Genomic DNA, 24,563 nt, shown 5'->3' on the forward strand with positions numbered 1-24,563 from the left:
ATGCATATTTCCTTTTTCAAATATCATCAAGTATGATCGAGTATGGTTATCTTTTATATTTAATATATATATATATATATTTAAAATATATTATACACATGTATTATAATATTTATTATTCTGATATAAATTTTATATGTATACATTTATCATATGAGAGCCAAATGAACATATAAGTGTTTATTTTTCTTCCGCCAGATGACAGTACGAGTCACTCAATAACTAAATGTTTCTGTCAAAGTGATCGATATTCTTTATTTCCCTTTATTTATTTATTATTATTTTTAAAAGCAATCTTTTTGTAATAACTTACGATAAACGCGTCATTAACGTTTTTTTTTTTTTTTTTTAATTAATATAAATGTATAAAATTAAAAATTTGTTCGAGGTTCTCAATTCCTTCAATAGCCGTGATCGTCTAGTGGTTAGGACCCTACGTTGTGGCCGTAGTAACCCAGGTTCGAATCCTGGTCACGGCAAAGGAATACTTTTGTAATACATTTTTTTTACAAAATTACATAAAGTACTTATATTTACTATAATAATAAATGTTGTATATTTTAAACTTTAAACTTTTTCCTCAAGTAATTTAAAATTTTCAATATTTATTTGTGGAATATGTGTGGTATATTTATGGTATACGATAGGATTTTAGGATAGAAGTAAATTCTTTTATTTTTTTATTTTTAAGCTTTATTAACACCGTTATACTTGTATATATAATATATTAAGAAATATTCTATTCAATAGGACATCGAACTACATATACTTTTAGATCCATTCGAAATAATCGCACGTCATGTATAATATGAGGCATTGGTGCCGATGTACTCTCTCTTGCTTTCTTAAAATATCCTTTCTCCTGTTTTAAAATTTCTTTTCTTTACATAAGAAAATTTTCAAAATAATCGAAATATGAAAAAGATAAAGAACAAAAAAGAAAGAAAAAGTAAGTATGAGAAAATTGAAAAAATCATCGATAATCGACAAATTTCGATTGAAAATGGTTTTTCTTTCGAAAGAATTTGAGAACCACTGAAGTGTACGGTAAAGTCGTGAGCGGGGCCGTAAGTCAGTTAGAGTAGAAGGGATAGGTAAGCGAAGAGGGGTCGAAGGCAGGAGTGGGGGTGGATCGTATTCGTCGCGGGAAGGTAAACCGGCGGCGTTCTCCGGAAGAGTGCTGCAGTCTCCTTTGATGCGTATACCTTGCGGGTTTATGGGTATTGCAACGCGTGACTGTTGTTACTCTTGGTTCGTAGTTTTGCTTGGAAAAGAATAAAGCAGCTGTGAGGAATATATACCTATATGACGAGGACGACGACGACAACAACAACGACAACGACAACGACAACGACAACAACAACTGGAGGGGAACTTGCATTATCTATGCGTGAATCAGTGTTTGCGATCTTCTTTAGAAAAAGCGTATAATTAAAAAAACACGATTATAGGGAAATAATATTTGCCGTGATACTAATATAAAAAACGATATGTTACGCTGTTGAAAATCAAATCGAATAATTTTTCGATCGCGTGTTACCTGTGTAAGAACGACGACGACGACGAAGACGACGACAACAGAGACAACAGGGACGAAAGGTGGCGGCGGCGTCGGCGGAAGAAGAAAATGCAGGCACGATACATCGTGGCAGGTAAGATAGAAATAAGTTTCTATGTTGTACATTAAACAGTAACAGGTATTTCTACATTGTCAGATCCCTTCTACCTGCTGTGTGAATCGTCCTTTTCCTTTTCTACCTATTCTATTTTGTTCTTTTCTTTTCTTTCCTTTTTTCCTTATTCAATAGGAACGTCTTTCCTGTGAATGCTTTAGTCCAGGTAGATATTACACATCGTACCGTGCACCTTTCCCCTCTCTTTCCATGCCTTCACTCTCACCATTTTGTTGAACCTTCCTTTTCTTTCGTTCGAATACGACGCGCGTAAAATTTTGACGTATTCTTGCGTGCGTGCGTGCGTGCGTGCGTGCGTGCGTGCGTACGTGCGTGCTTGCGTGCAAAGGATTTTTTTCTCATTCCGATTGATTTGATCACAATGCATCTAAGGTATTTCTTTTTTAACCGATATATCTACGGTCAACGAACTCAATCTATATAGAGATTTATTGTTTTTTGTTTTTTGTTTTTTGTTTTTTTTTTATTGTCCTTTCATATACAATAAGAAAAATTGTACATGATTTGATTCGATTTGTTATTAAAATGAAATTTCCTTCATTATTCACATCGATCGGTTTAATACGTGCTGTACCGTATATGCTAATAATCAATGTATTATACATATATGCATAACTTATCACATATGCTCGATTGTTCCGCCCTATCTTAAAACGTTTTCAATACGAAAAACTGTTTTATGTCAAATTTATTGACATAAATGAAATTCCCATCCTTGAATGCAATTCTTCTTTGGAATTATTTCATTATATAGTTTTGCAATTATTATAAGCTAAAATAATTATTATGATGCAAATAAATAGCATCTTCGAGTGTAACTGATTGTGAGAGAAGTGGCTTAGACGACGTTTGGACGATCTTTCATTGAAATCTCCTCGGTGACTTAATTCTAAACTTTATTCTAGCGAGTTATATCGATCGTTGAAATGTGACGGAAAGTTTTTGAAAGAAAATATATTTGATGAATAACGTACGATTTCTATATTGATAGTGGGCTAAGTAATAAAGACTATTGGACATTATGAAATACAATGAATAACAATTAAAATAACATATAGATACACATAATACAATAATATATTATCGAAATATAAAGGATAATTAGAGAGATAGAGAGATAATAAGTTTTCATTATGAAACGTCATTCGTTTCGTTTATAATAACGATTTGAACAATTTGGAAAGTAGAGATAGACTATTTGTATTATTTTAAGTTATTGTGCTGTACGTGGTGTAGGTATTACACACGCGTGTATGTACGTTCGACATATTTACAGGCAGGAAACTGGAAAGTTTCTTTCGATCACGCGATAGGCTGCGTTCACAGTCCGTCGAACTCGGCAGATATTGATTGTTGTAAATCTTGTAATAGCATTTTTCTTTGGATGAACCTCAACGACGGTCGTCGTCATACTTTGTGAGCTCATTAGTTGGCTTTTTACAAAATTTTCATGATTCCAAATTATTCTCCAATTTCAACAGGGCGAACCAACAACTCGAGACGTTTTTTCCGCATATTTCTTGATTTTACAATCAGTGTAAAATCCGTATATTATCGTATAGCGAAACATTCATATAGCGTAGGTAGTAAGGCGTAGTACTGTACGTAATAATACTACATACATAATTCAAAAATGCACAATATGCAGCAACCAAGAGAATATTATTTATTTCGCCCACCTATGTAATTGCGAGAAAATTAATTATCTTCACCGAACCGAGGAGCAACTAAAGTTTAACACAACAACGAACGACGACAAACGAACGACGACAACAAGGATTATTACATTATTCTTTTTATGGTTAAACATAGAGATAATACATATTTCAAATGTTTGATTGGTCAATATTGATAATATTCATCGAAATCGAGATTACTTCGCGATTAAGTAGGACTAATATCTATAGTAATTAGTAATGAACATTAAATTCATTTTGATCTTACACTCAATAAATATAAATTCTCTTCTATTTTTCTTTTTAATTAATTTCTATTTGGTTAAATTTTGTGAGGACACGGGTGCAACAGGTGCACAGGACAAAGCCCCCCCGAAAGGCAGCGTACTCACACAGACGAACATACAAACACACTAATACAAAAACATCAAATATACGTAGATAAAAATGCATATGGATACGTATTCCTGATGATGAAGTTGGTGAAAGAGAGGGAGAAAGTAAGAATTAGTTAATCAGCGAGTCTTTTTATTCTTTTCCCGTTTTTCTCTTAACGACTCCTAACCGCCTTTTGTTTCTCTCAATCAGCGAAAAAGGAAACTACTGAATTTTTGTTTCGACCATCCAAGAAGAAGTTTGTTCCAAGTAACGTTTATAAATTATTTCATAAAATTACTTCGCTTTTTTTTTCTTTTTTGCCCATTTAATAAGCAAAGAACAAAAAAACCTAATCGTCAATAATGATTGTCGAAGCGTTGATAAACTTTATCAATTTCCGTTATTCCAGATAAAAGATAGTTAGATGGTTAGAACAACGTGTGCATATTTTGCGACAGGACAAATTTTTAATGTTGTGCCTAATCACATCGATTATGGGACGCTCATCATTATTTTATATCTTCATATTCAATAATGTGTTGTTCCAATTAATACAACGAAACGTTTTTCTGTTTAATTTTTCTTTAGAAAAGAAATTCATGGAAAAACTGACACAACAGGGTCATTCATTGTGGACATGTGTTCTATGTCGGAGTCAATGATTACCGAGAAATGTTCCTTTCCTTGAAAGCATTAATTTTTCGCTTCGATGAGACGAGCGGCGTCTTGTCTAATAAAGAGAGAGAAAGAGAGAAAGAGAGTTAGAGAGTTTCATTTAAAAAGTTAACAATTTAAAAGAAGAAAAAAAACATAGTTAAAACGTGGTTCATTAAACACACGAAGCTATCTTGAAGCTATTCGAGGAGGAAGTGAAAAAGAATGTAGTGCTATCCAATGATAGATTATTATTTGAAAAAATATTTCATTTTCTTTTTTTTTTTTTTTTTTTTAATTCCATTTAGATGTTTTTTCTTATAGGAAAGTGGAAAGTCATTGAATGGAGAGTACTAGTGGTAGAACTTGCTGTTGTTGACACTTGCCAGATCTGCATCAGGCACTCGAGTGCTTTCGTCTCGTATAGTATACGTACCGCTCTTACAATGAAAAATAATCGGTCTTTCTCTCTTCCTTTCATTTTTTTTTCTTTACGTTTATTTGCCTTCCTCTTTCTCGAATCGCTTTTGACCTGATCGTGAGAAAGATCCCTAGTCTCTCTTCTTATCTTCCTCGAGTGGACACTATCAAATTTCCACAGATTAAATTAAATGGAATATAATTCGAACCAATTATTATATTAGGTGGGATCAATAATAAATACCCACAATTATTCCTGTATGAAATAAAATATTTTATCTGAAAAAAATGATCAATTTATTTGTAAATAATGTGTAAAGCACAAAGCAATGTTGTGAAAAGTATATTTTGAGTATTTCAATGTTTATCATAATTAAATACTTACAATTTCATTATGTCATTATATTCACAATGTCCTTCAATAATAATCATATTTTGTTCGTACCAAAAATCTATTAAAGTAGTAGTTTTTCTTTAGGAAGAAAAACGAATAAAGAACATTCTTTCGCTACTTGTTATTAAATTCTACTGCTTGAAAGATATTTTAGTTAGAGATAACAAAGTATATAGGGAGGAGAAGAAGCCATAAAAAAGGCGTGCAAAGCTTTTCGCAACTTCGCAACTTCGTTTAGATCCATGTCTTTTCGATCTAATGAATAATCAATATTCATATACGAGATCGATAAAAATAATTCTTTTGTGAAGTTAGAACTTAGTTAAACAGCAAATCACCACCCTCGGTCATTAGTCATTTCACCTGCATTATTATCGATTATGTCAGCGTATAACGGCTTATCCTTGAATTTAGCTAATTAACAAAGATTTTTGTTCGCATGACGGGCATGACGCTTAACAACTATTTGACATATTACTTTGATCGTTTTGAAAAAAAGAAGAAGATGCGCTTTCACTGTTCATCTCATTACGCAAGTCGACTATACGATTACCTTGTGAAATTAATCTTGTTAGCAGCGTAGAGGCGAGACATAGAGAAATTGAATGATGCTGCACTCAGGCAGGCGGCACGCTCTTACTATCAATATATTATTATTCTATTACTCGGTAGCTGATAAAAAGCCTAATGAGAAGCCTAATGAGAAGCCTAGTGAGAAAAAAGAAAGAATAAAAGTAACGTTTACAATGCAGAATAAGAGATTTCAATTGGAACGCAAACAGCCTTCTTATCAAATCCCTATTCAATTCTATCACCTTTATTGATAGTGTCAATATTTTCTATAGAAGAAAATATCTTTCGTAGATCGTTAAAAAAAGTTGAAACATTGAAAACCCGTGAGAACCACTGTCGAAATGAATGGAAGATCCATTCACTGATTCATAAGCCGATCAAAGAACCGGTATTTTACATTCTCATAGAAATTTTCTTCCATTTAAATGGGGGCGTATCCCGGAAGGTAAGATTTCAGGAATTCGTCTAGCTCGAAATTATAAATCGAAAAATAACAATTAAATATTTACAATTAGTCAATTTATCATTCCTTTTATTTCATGCTAATGCGAAAGAGGAATGGATTATGCGTGACAAGTCTAGTCGCGATTGACAGCAGCATTGTTTACCAAATTATCACGAATGCACAAATTTTCGTAATCTCCTCATGTATAATATACGACGAGTATATAGTACGTATATATTGTAGAAGTACGATTCCATAACAACGAATATTGGCACAAGGGCGTTGGCATGTGGTGGAACCTGTTTTACTTACGTTTCAAAATAAACAAAAATCAAAGTATGGAGAAAGATTTATATGCATTTTTTTTTTTTATTGTATCAACACTTTGTATTTTTTCTTTTTTCTTTTTTTTTTTTTTTTCTTTCGATTTGCTATAATATGCGACACAATCATTTCTCTACGGTTTGTTTGTGTGCTTCGTTCGAACGGAGAGTTCAATGCTTCTAGGTACTCGAGTCATGTCTTCGAATCATGTCAAGCATTTTTCATCCTTACTTTTTTGTACACCTATATACAACATATATAGTATATATAATTTTTGACTATACTTTGATCTTTGGTGATTTGACGGGAAGTAGCAGTGATAATTGTCATAATCCAACGTTGGTCAGACCAGATATGTGCATACTGCTTACCTATTACACATACATACATAGTTTCTATCATCAAATGTTTTGTATGCTAGACAGGTGATGTCGTCGTTTCTCCCATGACCATCCTTGAACGTATCGCGTGCGCTCATGCAAAAAGGATACGGAAACTCAAACGCTCACACGTTATGAATCATGATTACGGAACGTCGTTTTCGATGTGTCTTAGGACCCGATGACTCATACCTTCTATAGATCTTCTATACTTTTTATTGAAATGAAAGATTTAACAATAAGAAAATGTTTATATTATACGTTTTTTGTGTTGTCCAAATTAATTAAAATTAGGGTTAGTCGTGGTGGTGACAATTCATTTATATATTTACATACATTTGGATGTTTGACTTTTGTACTGTTTATATTATTTATCTATATATAAAAGCAACAAGCAACACAATATTGTTGCGAGAACTCGCAGTAGGAATTTATTGCAACAACGTAGTCGGACAAAGAATGCATTATAACCGGTTTAGACTGTAGTTGGAAGTTTCTTTCGGTTTCCATTTTGTTATCATTTATCTCTATGGCGTGACTCAAACGTTCTCTATGCGGAATATCGAAAGTCTCTCTCTCTCTCTCTCTCTCTCTCTCTCTCTCCTTTCGTACTTGGAAGACAACGATCTTTGATGATCATATATGTATGTATGTTAGTGTGTGCGTCTATTGGTCATGGCAGAAGAAGAAGACCCGTTACGTCAAACCCAAATGGGGTACTTGGCTTTTCCCTCTCCATACTTCTTACTATATTGTACTCCTTCTTTATTGAAGAGGGTCTTGCCCCTTGCTCTTTGCCAGCTTGAAACAAGACACAATGGCACAACAAGATGGCCATCATTTTAATTTGATCCAATTAATTTTATACGTTTTGTTGTAGTATTAACCAGCCTATTGGTGATCACACACGAAGCACCACAGGACATTCGTCGAAAGGATGCCGAAGATCATCCGAGAGAGGCATACTTTAATGGTTCATCTTTTCTCAAGTTAAATTCCTTCGTCTCCGTACATAGGCATAGCGGCTTGAGTTTTCGAACTTGCGAAGGTGGGAGACTCTTTATTCAAAGGTACAAAGATGACTCCATAAGTCTCGAGGTCACCCACGATGGACTTCTCTTCGTTGCTATCGTAAATCAGCAGGTTTACGAAGCAAGGCTCAACGCCAGATTATTGAACAACGCCTGGCATAATGTCAATCTTTTCTTCAGACTTGGAAATCTTACTTTGAGTGCAGCTGGGCATACGCAGGTTAATATAATATGCATTATATATATATATACATAACGGTGTATTATTTGTTGAAGTTAACGATAAACCTCATTTTTTTGCTGATATATTATTACTAACGCACATATAACATATGTATTGTATATACAACATATTCACAATTGTTTAGAGAAAACAATCCAAAAAGAAAGCATTTTATTTCTAGGTTATTGCTAATGCTACATACAATTCTGCAATTTTAACTCTACCCGATTACAATGTTAACAACTCACTGGTCGTTGGTGAAAATTTTCGAGGATGTATACTACAGGGTCCTGGTATACTTTTTAATGAATCTATCAACAATGGAGCTGTATTCGGACCATGTCCATCAGACAGTAAAGGATGTGAGTACAACATTATATAATATTACGTATTAAAAATGACCTTGTCCAAATTACAGATTATTTATAATACTTACGTAAGTAATATGCTTTGAAATTGATTTCTACGCAAGAAAGAGAAAATGTTAATACTCTTTGCACTCGAGGTCTTTTATTGCCTTTTATTATTGCATCGATATATTATTTTGTTAACAGAAATATAATATATTATCTACCGAGAGTAACATCTCGAGTGCAAAGGGTTAATATCTAACTAATGTAAAATAAGTAAAAGGATGATGAAACGGAATCTATAGATCAATGGTACGTAATCGGTAGGTAATAGGTACGTCATCGGTACGTCATCTGTATACAATTTCCATCTACTTTGTTTGTATGAATGTTTAGCCGTTTCCAATTTGTATTATGTAAGATCTGGTTATAGTATGTCAGTGTTTTTAACATTGCGTTGGATACTGTAAAACTAGATAATCACAGTATTATAGTATTCCTACGATTAATACTTTTGCAGGAGCGGAATATTTCGCTAGATTTACGTCGTTCACTTATCAACACATATTTAGAGGTACGATGAAAATTGGTTAAAAATATATTTTCTGCTAGAAAATATAAACAAGAAAGTGTTCGACTTATAAGTATACAATTATAATTAGTAAAAAAAAAAAAAAAAAAAAAAAAAAAAAAAGTAGGAATTTATTTGTATGATGTATTGTACTTTTATTTTGATCCTTTCTTATTTCTCAACGGTTTTCTACGTAGTGCACCGTGTAGTCCCTATCGTAGATTTTCTTTTGTACAACTTTCAGGTGGTCCAAATGGTCTTGGAAGCAGCATAGCATCAGCTACAGCTTCTTCCACTGCAGACATTTGCCGCAACGAACCATGCATGATGCATGGTAAATGCGTAGCACGAAAGGACCGTTACGAGTGTCACTGTTACGCACGATATTCCGGCAACAACTGTCAAATCGATAATGGTAGATCACAATAATAAATATGCTATAAGAATTTATCCACACTAACAGAAACAGAATGGATAAAATAAAAAAAAAAAAAAATACAAAAAAATACAAAAAAATACAAAAAAAACCAATAGAAACCGTGAGGAATTGCGCTATTGACCTATAAATATGTTACAGTTCATTACATTTGATATTTTTTATCAAGTAGCATGACACCTTTGTGTTATAGCACGCATGTCCTGTTCACCTCTCCTACTAATGTATGATAGAAATTGTTTAGAAAATAATTTTCTAAACAATTTCATTGCATAGCTCGTAAATATGCATGTGTAGTATATACCGACTTTGCTAGTATAACATTTTGAAGTATTATATGTTAACATGTAGGCTTTATATGAACGTAGATAAAACGTAAGATGAGATTTTGTTATTTATTAAATTAATCCAAATTGTTAAATATAATTGTTGATAATTTAGATCTTCTTGAAGAACTAAAATATTTCGGCACAAACTTTTCAGGCAAACAAACCGAGAATATCATACCAATGATATTTCTAATAACATTTCCATATTATTATATGAAATTGATTGAATAAATATATATTTTGATATGTCTGCCATTTTGTAGGTTCGCCATGCTTGGTTAATCCGTGCCGGAACGGTGGAATTTGTATCGAAGATAAAAAGGGTGACTTCGCATGCAACTGTCCGCCTGAATACACAGGTGCATCCTGCGATTCGGAATTAGGTGTCCGATTTTGCGAAGAAAGTCCTTGCCAAAATAAAGGCGTTTGTTTAGCGCTCGCTGACAACGAATACAAATGCGAATGTTTACCAGGATGGGCAGGAAAAAATTGTGAGACTAACATCAACGAGTGTTCGTCTCATCCTTGCAAACACGGTGGACGTTGTGTAGATGGGATCAATAACTACACCTGCGTATGCGATAGAACAGGGTACCTTTTTACAAGTCAGTTTATAAGAAAACGATCACATTGTGGATTTCCTCAGGATCCCTTTTTAATAAATAATAATTGTATAAAAGAAAAAAAAAGAAAACAAGAAATAGAATAATAATAATAATAGATAAAACATGTGAACGTTTTCGCGTAGTAGTACGGATTCAACTGTAGCCAGATAATATAATCAGTTGAAAAAAGAGACATACTTATATAATATAATATTGTATATAAAATATGTATATAAAAAGCATATTCTCTCAAATTGTTTGTTCAGATATGAAGGATCACATTGCCAGATAGACATCGACGAATGCCTCGCAAAACCGTGTCTTAACAACGGCGTATGTTATGATAATTACGGTGGCTATGTGTGTCACTGTCCAAGCGGTTTCGAGGGCCAGAATTGTGAGCTAAACTTGAACGAGTGTCTAACGAATCCATGTGCAAACGGAGGTGAATGCATCGATGACGTTGGTTCCTATCATTGCGTCTGTCCAGCCGGTTACACTGGTCGTCATTGTGATTCAAGGAGTACTTGTGAAATTGATCCGTGTCCATTAAATAGTATCTGCGTTAGGGATTCCCACGGAGAACAGTGCGTTTGCAATCCTGGTTATATGGGTATTCCACCAAATTGTACTATCAACTATTGTGCTAGTAATCCTTGCGTTAATGGTGGTACCTGCATCAGTACTAAAGATGGATACAACTGCACCTGTACGTCCGAATGGAAAGGTAATTAATTAGTCAACAAACAATAATTTTTATTTATCTCGCTTATGCATTGATTCAACATTTATATGTAATTATTAATATTATATACATATAATTTTGGTCAATTAATCGCTAATCATATTCTTAACTTTGTTGCTTCTTAAGCTTTTTTGTTTGTATGTTTGCTTTAATTTGCTGTTAAGAAATATTAACAAACATTGACTTATCTAACATATGTATATATTGTATTATTATTATTATTATTATTATTATTATTGAAACTTATTCGGATATTTGCTTATGCAGTTATTTGCTTTTGTCCCAAATTTATTCTCGCTTCTTGCATAAAGTCAAATGCAATCTGTCTTGTGTTTTTCCTTACATCGTGGTACGTGTCGATTTATCAGGTGTTAGGTGTTCAACATCAGTTTCCGATTGGTGTACAATATGTCATAATGGTGGTACATGTATTGAAACAGTTTATGGCATTATGTGCCAGTGTCCACGATTTTGGACAGGAACGCAATGCAAGGAACAGATTACCTGTCGTAATCTACCTTGTAAACAAGCTTCTGCTTGTCACGATTACGTGAGTGTGATTTATTGACATTTTGCTTATGTTAATATACAATATTGACAATACTGCAAAACACACACACACACTCCTCTCTCTCTCTCTCTCTCTCTCTCCCTCTTCTATGTATCATATTACGTGTAAGCTTTCTTTGCTTTATGTGTTACTCGTTTTATCGTTATAACAGCTTGGAGGATATTTTTGCACCTGTGAACCAGGATGGACAGGACCAGAGTGTTCCATTGACATGGACGAATGCTCTAACGAGCCTTGCCGAAATGGTGGTATATGCATCGATCAATTCAACAGTTATTACTGCCAATGTTTGCCTGGTTACACTGGTACAATCTCTGTTCTTGTTCACCTTTCACTTATAATTAGAAATACTTATTGTAATTCGTTAGCAAAAATGTATTGTATTAGAATTTTAATACTATTTCAATTTAATATTACAAATAGGAAAAAATTGTACAATCAACGTGGACGATTGTCTTTCACAACCATGTCAAAATGGTGGCACATGCATCGACCGAGTAAACGGATACACGTGTAATTGTACGAAAGATTTCATGGGAGAAAATTGTGAAGAAGAATTCGATGCTTGTTCCTTGAATCCTTGTCAAAATAATGGAAGTTGTACATTAATACCAAGAACAAGAAGAGAATTCGTTTGCGAATGTCCGAGAGGATTCGAAGGCAAAGTCTGTGACGTAAACGTAGATGATTGTGTAGACGTGATATGTCCAAATGACAAGGTATGCGTCGACGGTATCGATAGTCATGAATGCAAATGCCGTGAAGGATACAGAGATCCAAATTGTACTCTTATCGTTTATCACTGTGCTAGAAATCCGTGTAACAATGGAACTTGCATCGATCTAGGAGACGACGGTTTCGAATGCAAATGTCACCCTGGTTTTCAAGGTATGTATGTATTGTATATATCATTTGTCTAGACTAATGACATTGTTAAACTAAATTGGAAATTTTCTAAATTGATTATTGACAATTGCTGTTGTGAAACATTTGATTTGCTGTTAATTTCAGGTTCATTTTGCGATCAAGATATCAATGAATGTGAGATTAAAGGTAACTCCTTGTGTAATCATGGTATATGCTGGAATACCGAAGGGAGTTACAAATGTTTCTGCGTACCCGGCTACTCCGGTGATTACTGTGACATTGATATTGACGAATGTCTTGGAGGGCCTTGCTTAAATAATGCAACATGCATCGATGGAATCAATACGTTCGAATGTAAATGTCCACCTGGTTACTCCGGGAAGATATGCGACATAGATGTGAACGAGTGCGAGAGTGATCCTTGCTTGAACGGTGCAACATGTATAGATGAAGTAGCAGCTTACACTTGTAATTGTGCACCTGGTTTTCGTGGAACTAATTGTGAAATCAATATCGACGATTGCGTACCACCGCCGTGTTTCAATTACGGCAAATGCATGGACGGTGTCAATGATTATACGTGCGATTGTACTGACACTGGTTTTGAAGGATCCAGATGTGAAATAAACATAGACGATTGTCTATCCGCTCCTTGTGTCAACGATGCCATTTGCATCGACGATATTAAGAATTACAAATGCCAATGTTATCCTGGTTACACTGGGAAAAATTGTGAAATAGATATAAATGAATGCGAAAGTTCACCTTGTCAATTTAACGGTACTTGCCTCGAAAGATCCAATAAAGAATTGTACAAAAGCGAGGCGTTCAATTTACCATCTATATTCACGCAAGACTTTAGTTATGCTAATGCTAGTGGGTTAGTACTACATATATTCCTTTATTATATATAATATATATATATATATGTGTGTATGTATATATCATATATAACAAAATCTATATCTATTATCTTATTAATTCTATTATTTAGATACGAATGTTTATGTGTGCAAGGAGTAATTGGTAAAAATTGTGAAGTAAACATAAACGAATGCGAGAGTAATCCTTGCTTAGCTGGTAGCTGCATCGATCGCATCGGTGGATTTACTTGCGAATGTGACGAAGGTTTCGAAGGTGATCACTGTCAGCATGATATCGACGAATGCAAAAGATATACTCCTTGCGTTCACGGTGTTTGTACTGATGGTAGAGCTGATTATTTTTGTACTTGCGAACCCGAATATGGCGGAAAAAATTGTTCCGTTGAATTAAAGGGCTGTATGGGTAATGCCTGCCAAAATAACGGTACTTGTTGGCCATATCTCGTCGATGAAAAGATACACAGATTCAACTGTACCTGTCCAAATGGTTTCCACGGTGAAATATGTAATTATGTAAGTAAGACTTATATGTTTATTAAATTACATGTGCTAAGAGAATAATTGACAAAATTCGGCCTTATTCGGCCTTATTTGGTTGGTTGGTTGGTTGGTTGGTTATTTTTATTTCGTCAATCATATTTTGATTGTACTTTTGTTGACATATTCACGCGTATCATACATTTTTTATTTTGTTCGTACATGTAGATAAGTAAACACACTATTAATATAAGTTATTCATACTTGTTTCACAATGTTTTCGAAAAAGAGAAAGGTACGTAAGGTGGTGATCTTTATTTAAATGAATAAGTCTTGTGTATTATAAAAAGAGACATGACTTAGTTATGTCATTATTTTTCAGGTGACTACCATGTCGTTGAACGGTAGTTCATATGTTCTGGTCAACACTACTCGTGAGGAAGGATACGACATTCAATTTCGTTTCCGAACAACGTTACCAAATGGTCTATTGGCTATTGGCAAAGGTTTAACGTTTTACATTCTCGAGCTCGTTAATGGCAAACTCAATTTACATTCGAGCTTGCTAAATAAATGGGAAGGTGTTTTCATCGGTAGTGGATTAAACAATTCATCTTGGCAAAAAGTTTTCGTAGCTATCAATACAACGCATTTAGTTTTATCGGCCAACGAAGAACAAACGATATATCCAATTAGTCTAAACGAAGGATCTAATTCTAATCACACATCTTTCCCAATGACATACGTCGGTGGTACTATTTACTCTCTTCGAGGACTTACACATGGCCCGGCTTTTTTTATAGGCTGTACCGAGGACGTCGTTATTAATGGAGAATGGGTGATTAATTTAATAAATCTTAATAAATTGTGATCATTAAAATCAATGTTTTACTTATTGTTAGACAAAATAATAAATAGATTTTGTGTACATTTTAGGTTTATTCAGGAACAACGTCTAAGACAATATATATGGAAGGTATCGAGCCAGGGTGTCCGCGTGAAGAACAATGTGAACCTAATCCGTGTAAAAACGGAGGTCATTGTACAGACGGTTGGCGGGATTTCTCTTGCAAGTGTGAGCGACCGTATTTAGGTCACACGTGCCAGTACAATATGACAGCTGCCACATTTGGTTTTGAGAACATCACTAATGGTTACGTCACTGTTAAAGTTTCCGATATGGCAAGAAAAGCTGTTAGATCGATCGTAGATATTTCAATGTTCATACGGACGAGACAAGATATGGGTGACATATTCTATTTAGGATCTGAACCGGCTCCTCAAATGGATTCAAAGTCTCAAGACAAGACTTATATTGCGGCACAATTGGAAGGAGGAGAATTACTCGTTAGAATCCAATTTAATGGTACCGAAGCGTATACGGTAGGTGGTGTTAAATTAAACGACGGAAACAACCATCTGATACAAGTTATCAGGAACGTGACGTTGGTCCAAGTTAAGATCAACGGCACCGAATACTTTCGCAAGACCATTAGCGCTTCGGGACAATTAAACGTTACTGTGCTTTATTTGGGAGGTCTACCACAAGCATCCAGATATATACGACAAGTCGACAGTCGTCAAATGGAAATTCAACAAGTGCCGCAAATTAATTTCAAAGGAATCATACAGGATGTACAGATATCTAATGGCAACGAGATCATGGTTGTGGAATTTTTCCCTTTAAAGGTATCTCTTATTTTTGTCTAATCATTTATGGAATCATTTATGGAAAGGAATATTATTCTAAAATAATAAATCATTCATTTCTATTCATTCATTTGTATACAAAGGCAAAAGATATACCGACACCGACGCAATTCGGCAACGTTACCTTCGACCATGACAAAGTGCTAGAAGGAGTTTTATCCGACAACGTGTGTATTAGCAATCCCTGTAACCACAGTGGTACTTGTCACGTTACCTGGAACGATTTCTGGTGTCAATGTCCCCGCGGTTATACCGGCAAAACTTGCCAAGAAATGGAATTTTGTCAACTACAAGATTGCCCAGCTGGTTCCAAGTGTCAGAATCTCGACGACGGTTATGAGTGTATCGCTAATGCTACATTCGATGGCAACGCTACTTCATTCACTTATGTTTACGGTCGAATGGAAATGGAAGAAAGAAACGAATCAGACACTACTATCGATACTATTCGAATAACATATCGATCGAATACCGGTGGCACTTTGATGCACATGGCACCTCACCTAGGTGATCAACACTTTACAGTGTCCGTTTATAAAGACAAAATTACTGTTTCTTGGCTATTAGATGATCAGAATTATGGTATCTTGAGTTTTGGTAAAAATGAACCCGATGGAAATTGGACGTCCATAATATTACGACTAAATAACAATTCCATGGAGTGCACTTATGAAAACAACAACGACGAAAACGCACCGCAAGTTAGTCCAAATTTTAGCTTTGCACTATGGTATAAATTGTTGTTCAACGGTACAGTAACTTTAGGTGGATTAGGTAACACTTTTTCTACTCGAAATGCCTATTTTACCCTGAAGAATAATAATCAAGCTACAAACAGGAAAGCTATTAAACAAAATATTGTTGATTACGTTCTTACTACTGAAACGCCACTTCATGAAATGGCGATATCAGGTATTTTCCTACAATTATAGTATATTCCTACAATTACTACTATAATAATTAATTATTATATAAACAAATATTATAGAGCTCATAATTACTTATATCCTCTTATAGGAGAAGAAGCATTTAAAGGTTGCCTGGGCGAAGTGAGAATCGGTAGCATGTTATTGCATTATTTTACTAACGAAGAGGTATATCAAAACGCTAACTTTACACCTTTTGAATATTTATCTCTACAAAATCATAATTTGAGTAACAATATCGGTTGCCAATTATGTTTCGATCGTATCGATTGTATGAATGATGGTCACTGTCGTGACAAAGAAAATAGTTATGCATGCGAATGCCTAGCAGGCTATGCAGAAGATGATTGTTCTACCAATATCGACGAATGTATCGACAATAAATGCCAAAACAATGCAACTTGCGTCGATGAGATTGCTAATTATAGTTGTATTTGTAACAATGGCTGGCAAGGTCGGTTGTAAGTATACTCCACCCCTACATGCATACAGCATATTAATACTTATACCTAGTAAAAAAAAATATTTGAAAAATTTGATTTTATCATTTGATCATCATTTAATCATGATTGATAATACTGCAACAATATCATAATAAATATAGCTTTTGATTGATAAGGATTACTGATAATGAGATACTGATTCAGTATGATGTCTCTTTTAACTTATCTAAATCTTATCATCATTTTGTATGTTTTAGGTGCGACAACGATATTAACGAATGTATGTCGAATCACAGTCCGTGCCAGCATAACGGCGTTTGCGTTAACGAACCTGGATCTTTCCGTTGCGAATGTCCCGATCAATTTGTTGGCAAACATTGCGAACATTTTCGATTGATCACTTGTCAAAGCGAACCTTGCAAGAATGGTTCAACTTGTACGGATATCGTTAATTCAAAAACAGGCGATAATTTCACATGTACTTGCATGTCTGGTTTTGAGGGCACCCAATGTGATCTGCCTTATTGCCACGTTCAGGAATGTCAAAATGGTGGCACATGTGATTTGTTAAATCAGGTATTATTTTATTGATTTATCTATCTATCTTAATGTTAACCTTGTGATCCTTGACTTTCAATGATTTTGTTGAAAAAACATATTTCTATCTTTTCTAGACTCCTCAATGTAGATGTCCCCTTGGTTATACAGGACTTTACTGTGAAATAAATATAGACGATTGTGCAGCAGACGCGGATGGTAACGTGCCGTGTAAAAATGATGGTAAATGTTACGATGAGGTGAATGAATTTACATGCGATTGCTCAGGCACCGGTTATACGGGACCAGATTGTTCTATAGACGTAAATGAATGTCAAGATCCATTGACCGACTGTGGATACGGAAAGTGTGAAAACTTGCCCGGTACTTATCAATGTATTTGTAATCCTGGATACTGCGGATATAATTGTAGAATGGATGACCCTTGTATAGAAGTAAGCATTCAAACGTGTTCCTTTTTTTCCAAATATTTCAACATAATATTATAACACTTATTTTGTTAATAGAATCACTGCAAAAATGGAGGCATGTGTCGGTGCACAAGTGATGGTGGTTATCGATGTTTGTGTACTCTAGATTATACTGGACAAAATTGTACAGAGGTAAGAAAAATAATGACATTTGATTATTTGAATTTTCAAGAAGAAATTTGAACAAAACATTGTTAAGAAAACTTGTTCAATTTTTCAGTCTGGACATCAGCTTGGAAGTCAAGCATTCAATATTGCTATTATCGTAGGACCCATCGTTGGTTGTTTATTTCTTATTGCGGCGGGTTCACTTATAGCCTTATTTATGATGGCCAGAAAGAAACGTGCCACTCGCGGTACGTACAGTCCGAGTGCTCAGGAATTTAGCAATCCACGAGTAGAAATGGACAACGTGATGAAACCTCCACCGGAGGAAAGACTGATTTGAAGAGCTTATATATGATTTGATGATGATGATGATGATAATAATAATAATAAGTGATCACACCATGATATACGCAACCTAGTCTATCGAGTGCGTAAGTCGTTATTGTTACATTTACAAAAGAAATTGGATGATAACGAATCTTCAAGTGGCATATCATCAAACGTTTCATTGCGTTTTCTAGTCTATGCTGCTTAATTATTTCATTGGTAATTAATATCATGCTATAATGGTATAAACATGTTGAAATTCTTCATAAGCTGTTAAACATAGAAAAAGAAAAAAGAGAAACGAGACAAACAGAATAACAAAAAAAAAAAAGCAAAAAAATACAAAGTCACTTCTCATAGAAGGTATATAGGAATAGTACAAAAAAATACGAAAGAGCAAGAAAAACATAGAAAAATGAGGCAAAGAAAAAATAGGAAGAGAAGGGTGCGCCGATAATTAAAGGTGTGCAGTATTTTACAGATTACATATTAATTTAGTTTATGCAATGTTGTTATAAATATATTACTGAAATTAGATTTTTTAACAAGAAGATAGAACTCAACTCACGACAATATAAGTACAACGCGAGTGGCGAGGAGATTGTAATAATCAAATTGTAATATATATATATATATATATATAATCATTGTTAAAATTGGAAACTTTAAATGTAAACTTTGCTAAAATAATGAAAAGCCTTGCTTTTCTATTTGTTTAAAGATAATTAATGATAATTATCACACAAAGTGTACTTAAGGCTGTAATAAGTGTCCTTACTATATTATATGTATAAGTGATACATAATTGCAGCATTCAAATAACGAAACCCGTCCATATATTAGTGCCTAAATTATTATAAATAAATAGAGAAAAATTCTGGAATTTTGTAACATTGAATATGTACCAACATTGGTCAAAGTAGAATATAAGAATGAATAAATGAATAACAAAGAATATATGAAAACATTTTAGCGAAAGCTGCTTCGCTATGTTATCATATATCTGTTGTTCATTTAATGTAAATAGAAAAAAATAGTTTATAAGACATCAAATTTATATTAATGATTTTGTCAATAGGATTTTATATGAATTAATACTGTATTTAAAAATTAACATAGTACTTTAACAAAAAATGTACTCTTTGGTATGTAATATTACTACTGTGACCAAAGTAACGGCGAGAATTAACTCGACCAAGAATAATGCGTTCAAAATACTTCTTATTAAATAGTAAACTATATTATTAGGTCTAGGAAAAATTCTGTCCTACGATGATGTCATTCTTTTTTGTCTCTTCACAGTGTTTTATCATTGCATTTCTAAATTTACTGAAACAATAGTGTTTCATCATCTCAGTATATTGTATGAGGCAGAACTTTCCCATAGACTTAATAGAGACAAGTAAAAGAGAATCATCGGTATGATATACTGCGCATTTTAGACATGATGCGACATGGAAAATAATAATCTTTCATCAAAAGTCTAATGATATAATATTATATCTATCTACTATTATACTAGTTACTATAAAAAACACTGGTAACGACAACCGGTATAACACGACGTGCTATGCAAAATATTTTGATGTTAGAAAAATATCATCATAATTTCTTTCTATATGCTATGAGCATATTGGAATGAAAAGAATGAAATTTTACAAAATGAATCGAACAATTTTAGGAAGAAGAAGGAAGGAAGATGAAAGGAAATAATTTGATTTCTTATTAGACTGATGAAATGTGGATATTAAATCATTTCGTGATCGGTAAAATGCAAAAGTTTCAATCATCAATTGTACAAAAAGCAATAAAATCTCAAAAAATATAAATAATAATAATACATTTTATTATTTCATTTCTTATTCTTACATTTGCATCAACAACCGACATGATTAATACTTTGAATTGATAATCGCTTCTGACTGTGCTATTATATGCTGCTATTATAAAAAAGTTCAAAGTTGACTCTATAAAAATTAGCTACTACTTCATTGTAGATTTGAAATAAAATTAAGCTATACTTTTCCCATTGATTTTTGTTAATTTTTCACGAGATAATTTATCAAAAAATAAAAGACCTGCAGCTCTTTCAATAGTTTCCGGTGGTACCTATTATTATATGTGAAATTTCTTTACAATCGCATCACACGAATCTCAAATAATAATACTCTATATATATGTAATAATATATTATTTGGTATTTAAAGAAAATTTACCTGAAAACTTGTTAGAGGAGTATTGTCATCAATAGGCATATTTGGCATTACATAAGCCTCCATTTCAAAATTAGAGTTATCATTTGTCCCAACGATTACTTTATAAAAATGTGTTGGTACTGCGACATGATTTGCACCAATAACTTCATAGCGTACATACAATTTACCATCTGTACCCTCTTTTCTTAAAAAAAGATCTTATAACTTTGATTTTCTATTCATATCTTGTCTATTCATATCACATTAATATACTTACTTTGGAATATATAATGGACCTGTACAAACATAGACATCTTTATAAACTTTAGTTAATTTTCTTACATATTTTTCTAATCTATTCCAAGAGTGACGATTAAAACCATTGCCAACTTGTGGTGCCATATTTGAAAGAAAAAATGTTTCTTCTATAAGCCCTTGGTGCATTTTATGATTTCCAGCAGCAGCTAAATGGCCACGATCATAACCACTTCCTTTGTAATCGCTGTTATCCGATCTTCATTGATGTATAAATCATAGCAGTTATTTATGAATTCATCGAGGAACAAATATATACAAATAAATACCTAAAATAAGGATGTATACTAGTATCTGGCTTAAATTCACACTTTGAACGATCTACGGTTTCATTATATTGTAATCTTTCTTTCGTTAAGTGTTCAAATACCCAATGAGCGACACGATTTCTTCTGTCATAAGATAATACAAAATCTTCATATGATCTGATATTATCATAACCGGGGAAACCAAATTTCATAATCTGTTCAAGTTAACACAATGTATCATTCATTAATTGTCAAAGAGTTGACTAACAATAATAGATTATACATTAACATTTTTTCACATTACCTCTGATACTCTTGTTGCAGTCGTAGATAATTTTGAGCCCATATTCGATTCAATATCTGCAGGTCTTGATAAAGTAGCTCCAAATACTGTGCCAAATAATGGTAAATCACTGAACATACGATTAATCTTTTGAAAAATATTTCTTCCATTGTTTTCCACAATATCAGAAGATTTTCCTCGTTCTGAATATTTTCCAGCATACCAACCACCTATGCCACTTATTACGGATAATCCTAATGCTAAGTTAACTTTCTTCATCATTTATTGTTAAGATTATTCAAATTACAAATTATTAACTTTAACTACACTATAATAACATTATTTTTTTTTCTTTTTTTTTTGTATTCATTACATGTGGCCGATTATACTTGCGCCACTCATTGGCTGAATACTGAACTAACGTTAAACGTGTATAGTAAAAGTCATACACGCTTCCACTAGAAATTGTCAATAATTAATATTTTTGTTTGAAATATAATGACAAATTTTGATTTCAATTTTATTACAGAATATTTTATGATTAGAGTAATACAATGTTACTTATATGACGAACAAAATAATCGTATCTTTTAATTATCAATTGCACCAATTGTCTTCAAATAAAATCTATATAATTTTTTAAATCTATTGATAACAAATTAATGTTGAATACTGTATATATATATATATATATAATACTATATATGGCACATCAGGAAAAGAAGTCCTTACGTACGAATAATATAAGGAGAGTAATAATGTGTTGTTTCCTAGTGTATTGTCCACTGAGAAAGACTAAGACTAAATTATAGAAACAATTTAATTATATCAATAATGAAATAATAATTTGTAAGTAAATATTTGAAATAAATAATAGATTTATTCACTATTTTCATCTGAATCTTCAACTAAGATTACATCGTGACCAGGAAGCATACTCAGATCAAATGTTGTTTGAAAACATCTTTTAAAGATAAAGCGTGCTTTCTTAGATGGAGGTGATGGTGATCTAGGGAAAATATTTGTAATGTCATTGTCATCATCATCTTTTTTAATGACATTCTCATTTTTGAACACTTCTATTGTATCACTTTCGCTAGACTTTCTTTTCAATACGTTTGAAAATACACTACACACTGATTTCTTATCATCGCTACTAGATGCACTCGGGTTTGCGAACATATTTCCCGTAGTCGATACACTCACATTTGCTGGAATATCATTTTGATTATATTCTTTTGGTAATGCATGGATATCATTGTCTTTCGCTTCCCGTCCTATTTCTATGCAACTTGTTTCTTTTTCTGGTGAAATGGATGCATTATTTTTTCTACTTGAAGATTTATTTGATCGTTTTTTCGATCTTTTAACTGTACTCTTTTTTTGTACAGATTTGACTGATTTACTAGTAACAATTGTTTCAGATTGGCTATTTACATCAGGATTTAAAGTAGACAATACCAAATTTGCTTCAAATGTTGAATTTTTGATCACAAACACAACAGGTCTGCCAGAAGAAACAAAGAAAGAGAGAAAAGAAAAAGTCAATAAAAATAATGGAACAATAGCATAAAGTAAAAGTAATGAACATTATGTCGTCCGAATGATATCAATGGATGCCCCGACCCCCGGGGGTTTGTCAATTGACAAACAAATGAATCAATGAACATCTATTACACGTGCTGGACGGCATAGTGTTAATACTTACCTTCCTGCAGTTTCTAAATATATATTAATTGGTAATTTAACCAATTCAGCAAAATTAAGAATTGCTTTTAATTCTTTCATACAAAATGTAATAACTGTCTCTGTATTAACTGAATATTTATCAAATTCACCTCTAAATAATACCAATTGTGTCCTTGTTATGTTAGTTATGCCTACATTAAGAGATCTGATTTATTAGTAAGCTTTAAAGAAAATAATTGAATAAAAGACTTACTAGATGTATCTTCTGCATAATTTCTAAGCAAAACTTTTTGCTGAAGTATTTCCAAAGTTATTTCGATTAAATTTTGTTGAAAATTTTGTATAGCATCTACAAATACAGTAGATTGTGCGGATAACTGGTTAGCGGCACCGTCTATTACATATTTAGCCTAGAAAGAAATATAAATCAAATAAATAATAATCATCATAATAGAGAAAAGAGAGAGAGAGAGAGAGAGAGAGAGAGAGAGAGATAACATTACTTGATAAAACTTACTTGCATTGTCTCACCATCTATGATAGGTAAAATGTGTCTTTTTATGATGCTATTTTTATAATTTAAGGTAATAAAAAGAAAATCTGCATTTGGCTTTAACTCAATATGACAAGTTTCTACTTGTTTATCTATTACATTTGGAGTTTTAAAAACGGTCATAGCACTCTGTCAAATGGACATAATGTAATGAAATAAAACTTTAACAACAAATTAATAACACATTAATAAATGTTTCAATGAAATTACCCTCATAGAAATTTTACATTTGAGAGCTTCGTCTTCTTCAAGATCATCAATATCATAATAGGAGAAATAATTTTCATAAAATGTAAAATGAGCGTAAGCAGAACTGGCCATGTTAACTGCACGAAAGGATAAATTATTTGATTGCGATTGTACATACATTTCATCACCAATCTTTGCTAGGGCATGGATAGCTTTAGCTAAAACTGCAATTGTAAACACATGACATTGTTATAATATAATGTTTTATATTACATTTATAATGTAACATAACCTAGAGAGATAAAAAATATTCGTTATAAATATACTTTTGACATTTCCCCCAGGTATGACGCACTTCATGATTTAATTGATAAATTTATTTTGTATAATTAGAAAAAATAATATTTCAATCAAAATAAGAAATAAATTTGCTGTAACGGACGAGAGAACTCGAAAATATTCCCGCCATTTAACGTTCGAGATTCATATATACGTATGTTATATACATTATACATCGCAAAT

General features: G+C 33.0%; 3 protein-coding genes and 1 non-coding gene across 7 annotated transcripts; 2 read left to right on the plus strand and 2 right to left on the minus strand.

Moving 5' to 3' along the window:
* The first annotated feature begins 407 nt into the window (after positions 1-407).
* Positions 408-479, plus strand: TRNAH-GUG (transfer RNA histidin (anticodon GUG)). The gene has a single exon. It is a non-coding gene; the product is annotated as a tRNA-His (tRNA).
* A 339-nt stretch (positions 480-818) lies between these two features.
* Positions 819-20,407, plus strand: crb (cell polarity complex component crumbs). Of its 3 annotated transcripts, XM_015333785.2 has the most exons (19): positions 819-1,652; positions 7,819-8,189; positions 8,374-8,554; positions 9,358-9,528; positions 10,142-10,469; positions 10,750-11,210; positions 11,597-11,778; positions 11,951-12,104; positions 12,223-12,687; positions 12,811-13,546; positions 13,661-14,063; positions 14,410-14,865; positions 14,964-15,716; positions 15,821-16,649; positions 16,755-17,124; positions 17,364-17,682; positions 17,781-18,098; positions 18,171-18,266; positions 18,355-20,407. In XM_015333785.2, exons 1-19 carry the CDS (start codon positions 1,628-1,630, stop codon positions 18,580-18,582), a joined length of 6,846 nt encoding a protein of 2,281 aa, XP_015189271.2. In that variant the 5' UTR covers positions 819-1,627; the 3' UTR covers positions 18,583-20,407. The 3 variants fall into 3 exon arrangements, with proteins under 3 accessions (XP_015189271.2, XP_089032021.1, XP_015189274.2); XM_089175895.1 differs by lacking the exon at positions 9,358-9,528 and having other exon boundaries at positions 820-1,652; XM_015333788.2 differs by lacking the exons at positions 11,597-11,778; positions 11,951-12,104 and having other exon boundaries at positions 820-1,652.
* EndoG (endonuclease G, mitochondrial) lies at positions 20,395-22,030 on the minus strand. 2 transcript variants are annotated; one of them, XM_015333789.2, is made up of 5 exons: positions 21,632-22,030; positions 21,349-21,542; positions 21,042-21,278; positions 20,786-20,969; positions 20,395-20,678 (listed from the first exon to the last, which is right to left on the minus strand). In XM_015333789.2, exons 1-5 carry the CDS (start codon positions 21,890-21,892, stop codon positions 20,580-20,582), a joined length of 975 nt encoding a protein of 324 aa, XP_015189275.1. In that variant the 5' UTR covers positions 21,893-22,030; the 3' UTR covers positions 20,395-20,579. The 2 variants fall into 2 exon arrangements, with proteins under 2 accessions (XP_015189275.1, XP_089032025.1); XM_089175899.1 differs by having other exon boundaries at positions 20,602-20,722.
* Positions 22,031-22,116: 86 nt separating this feature from the next.
* On the minus strand, positions 22,117-24,550 carry Rad9 (cell cycle checkpoint control protein Rad9). The gene is made up of 6 exons (XM_015333790.2): positions 24,368-24,550; positions 24,063-24,265; positions 23,817-23,981; positions 23,553-23,709; positions 23,319-23,490; positions 22,117-23,117 (listed from the first exon to the last, which is right to left on the minus strand). Exons 1-6 carry the CDS (start codon positions 24,399-24,401, stop codon positions 22,490-22,492), a joined length of 1,359 nt encoding a protein of 452 aa, XP_015189276.2. The 5' UTR covers positions 24,402-24,550; the 3' UTR covers positions 22,117-22,489.
* Positions 24,551-24,563: the final 13 nt, after the last annotated feature.

This window comes from Polistes dominula, unplaced genomic scaffold, assembly GCF_049000335.1.
Source record: "Polistes dominula isolate Pdom_NZ unplaced genomic scaffold, Pdom_raw_medaka contig_19, whole genome shotgun sequence".
NCBI lineage: Eukaryota > Metazoa > Arthropoda > Insecta > Hymenoptera > Vespidae > Polistes > Polistes dominula.

What these genes read in the sequence shown, in the direction of transcription:
- crb (XM_015333785.2), top strand. Translation starts at nt 1,628, where the DNA reads ATGCAGGCACGATACATCGTGGCAG. An exon ending in CAACTGTCAAATCGATAATG is followed by an intron (nt 9,529 to 10,141) that starts GTAGATCACAAT and finishes GCCATTTTGTAG; the next exon opens with GTTCGCCATGCTTGGTTAAT. An exon ending in TGGATGACCCTTGTATAGAA is followed by an intron (nt 18,099 to 18,170) that starts GTAAGCATTCAA and finishes TTTTGTTAATAG; the next exon opens with AATCACTGCAAAAATGGAGG.
- EndoG (XM_015333789.2), bottom strand. Translation starts at nt 21,892, where the DNA reads ATGATGAAGAAAGTTAACTTAGCATTAGGATTATCCGTAATAAGTGGC. An exon ending in CTGCAACAAGAGTATCAGAG is followed by an intron (nt 21,543 to 21,631) that starts GTAATGTGAAAA and finishes TAACTTGAACAG; the next exon opens with ATTATGAAATTTGGTTTCCC. An exon ending in AGTATACATCCTTATTTTAG is followed by an intron (nt 21,279 to 21,348) that starts GTATTTATTTGT and finishes ACATCAATGAAG; the next exon opens with ATCGGATAACAGCGATTACA.
- Rad9 (XM_015333790.2), bottom strand. Translation starts at nt 24,401, where the DNA reads ATGAAGTGCGTCATACCTGGGGGAAATGTCAAAA. An exon ending in ACCTGGGGGAAATGTCAAAA is followed by an intron (nt 24,266 to 24,367) that starts GTATATTTATAA and finishes TTACAATTGCAG; the next exon opens with TTTTAGCTAAAGCTATCCAT. An exon ending in TAGATGGTGAGACAATGCAA is followed by an intron (nt 23,710 to 23,816) that starts GTAAGTTTTATC and finishes ATTTCTTTCTAG; the next exon opens with GCTAAATATGTAATAGACGG.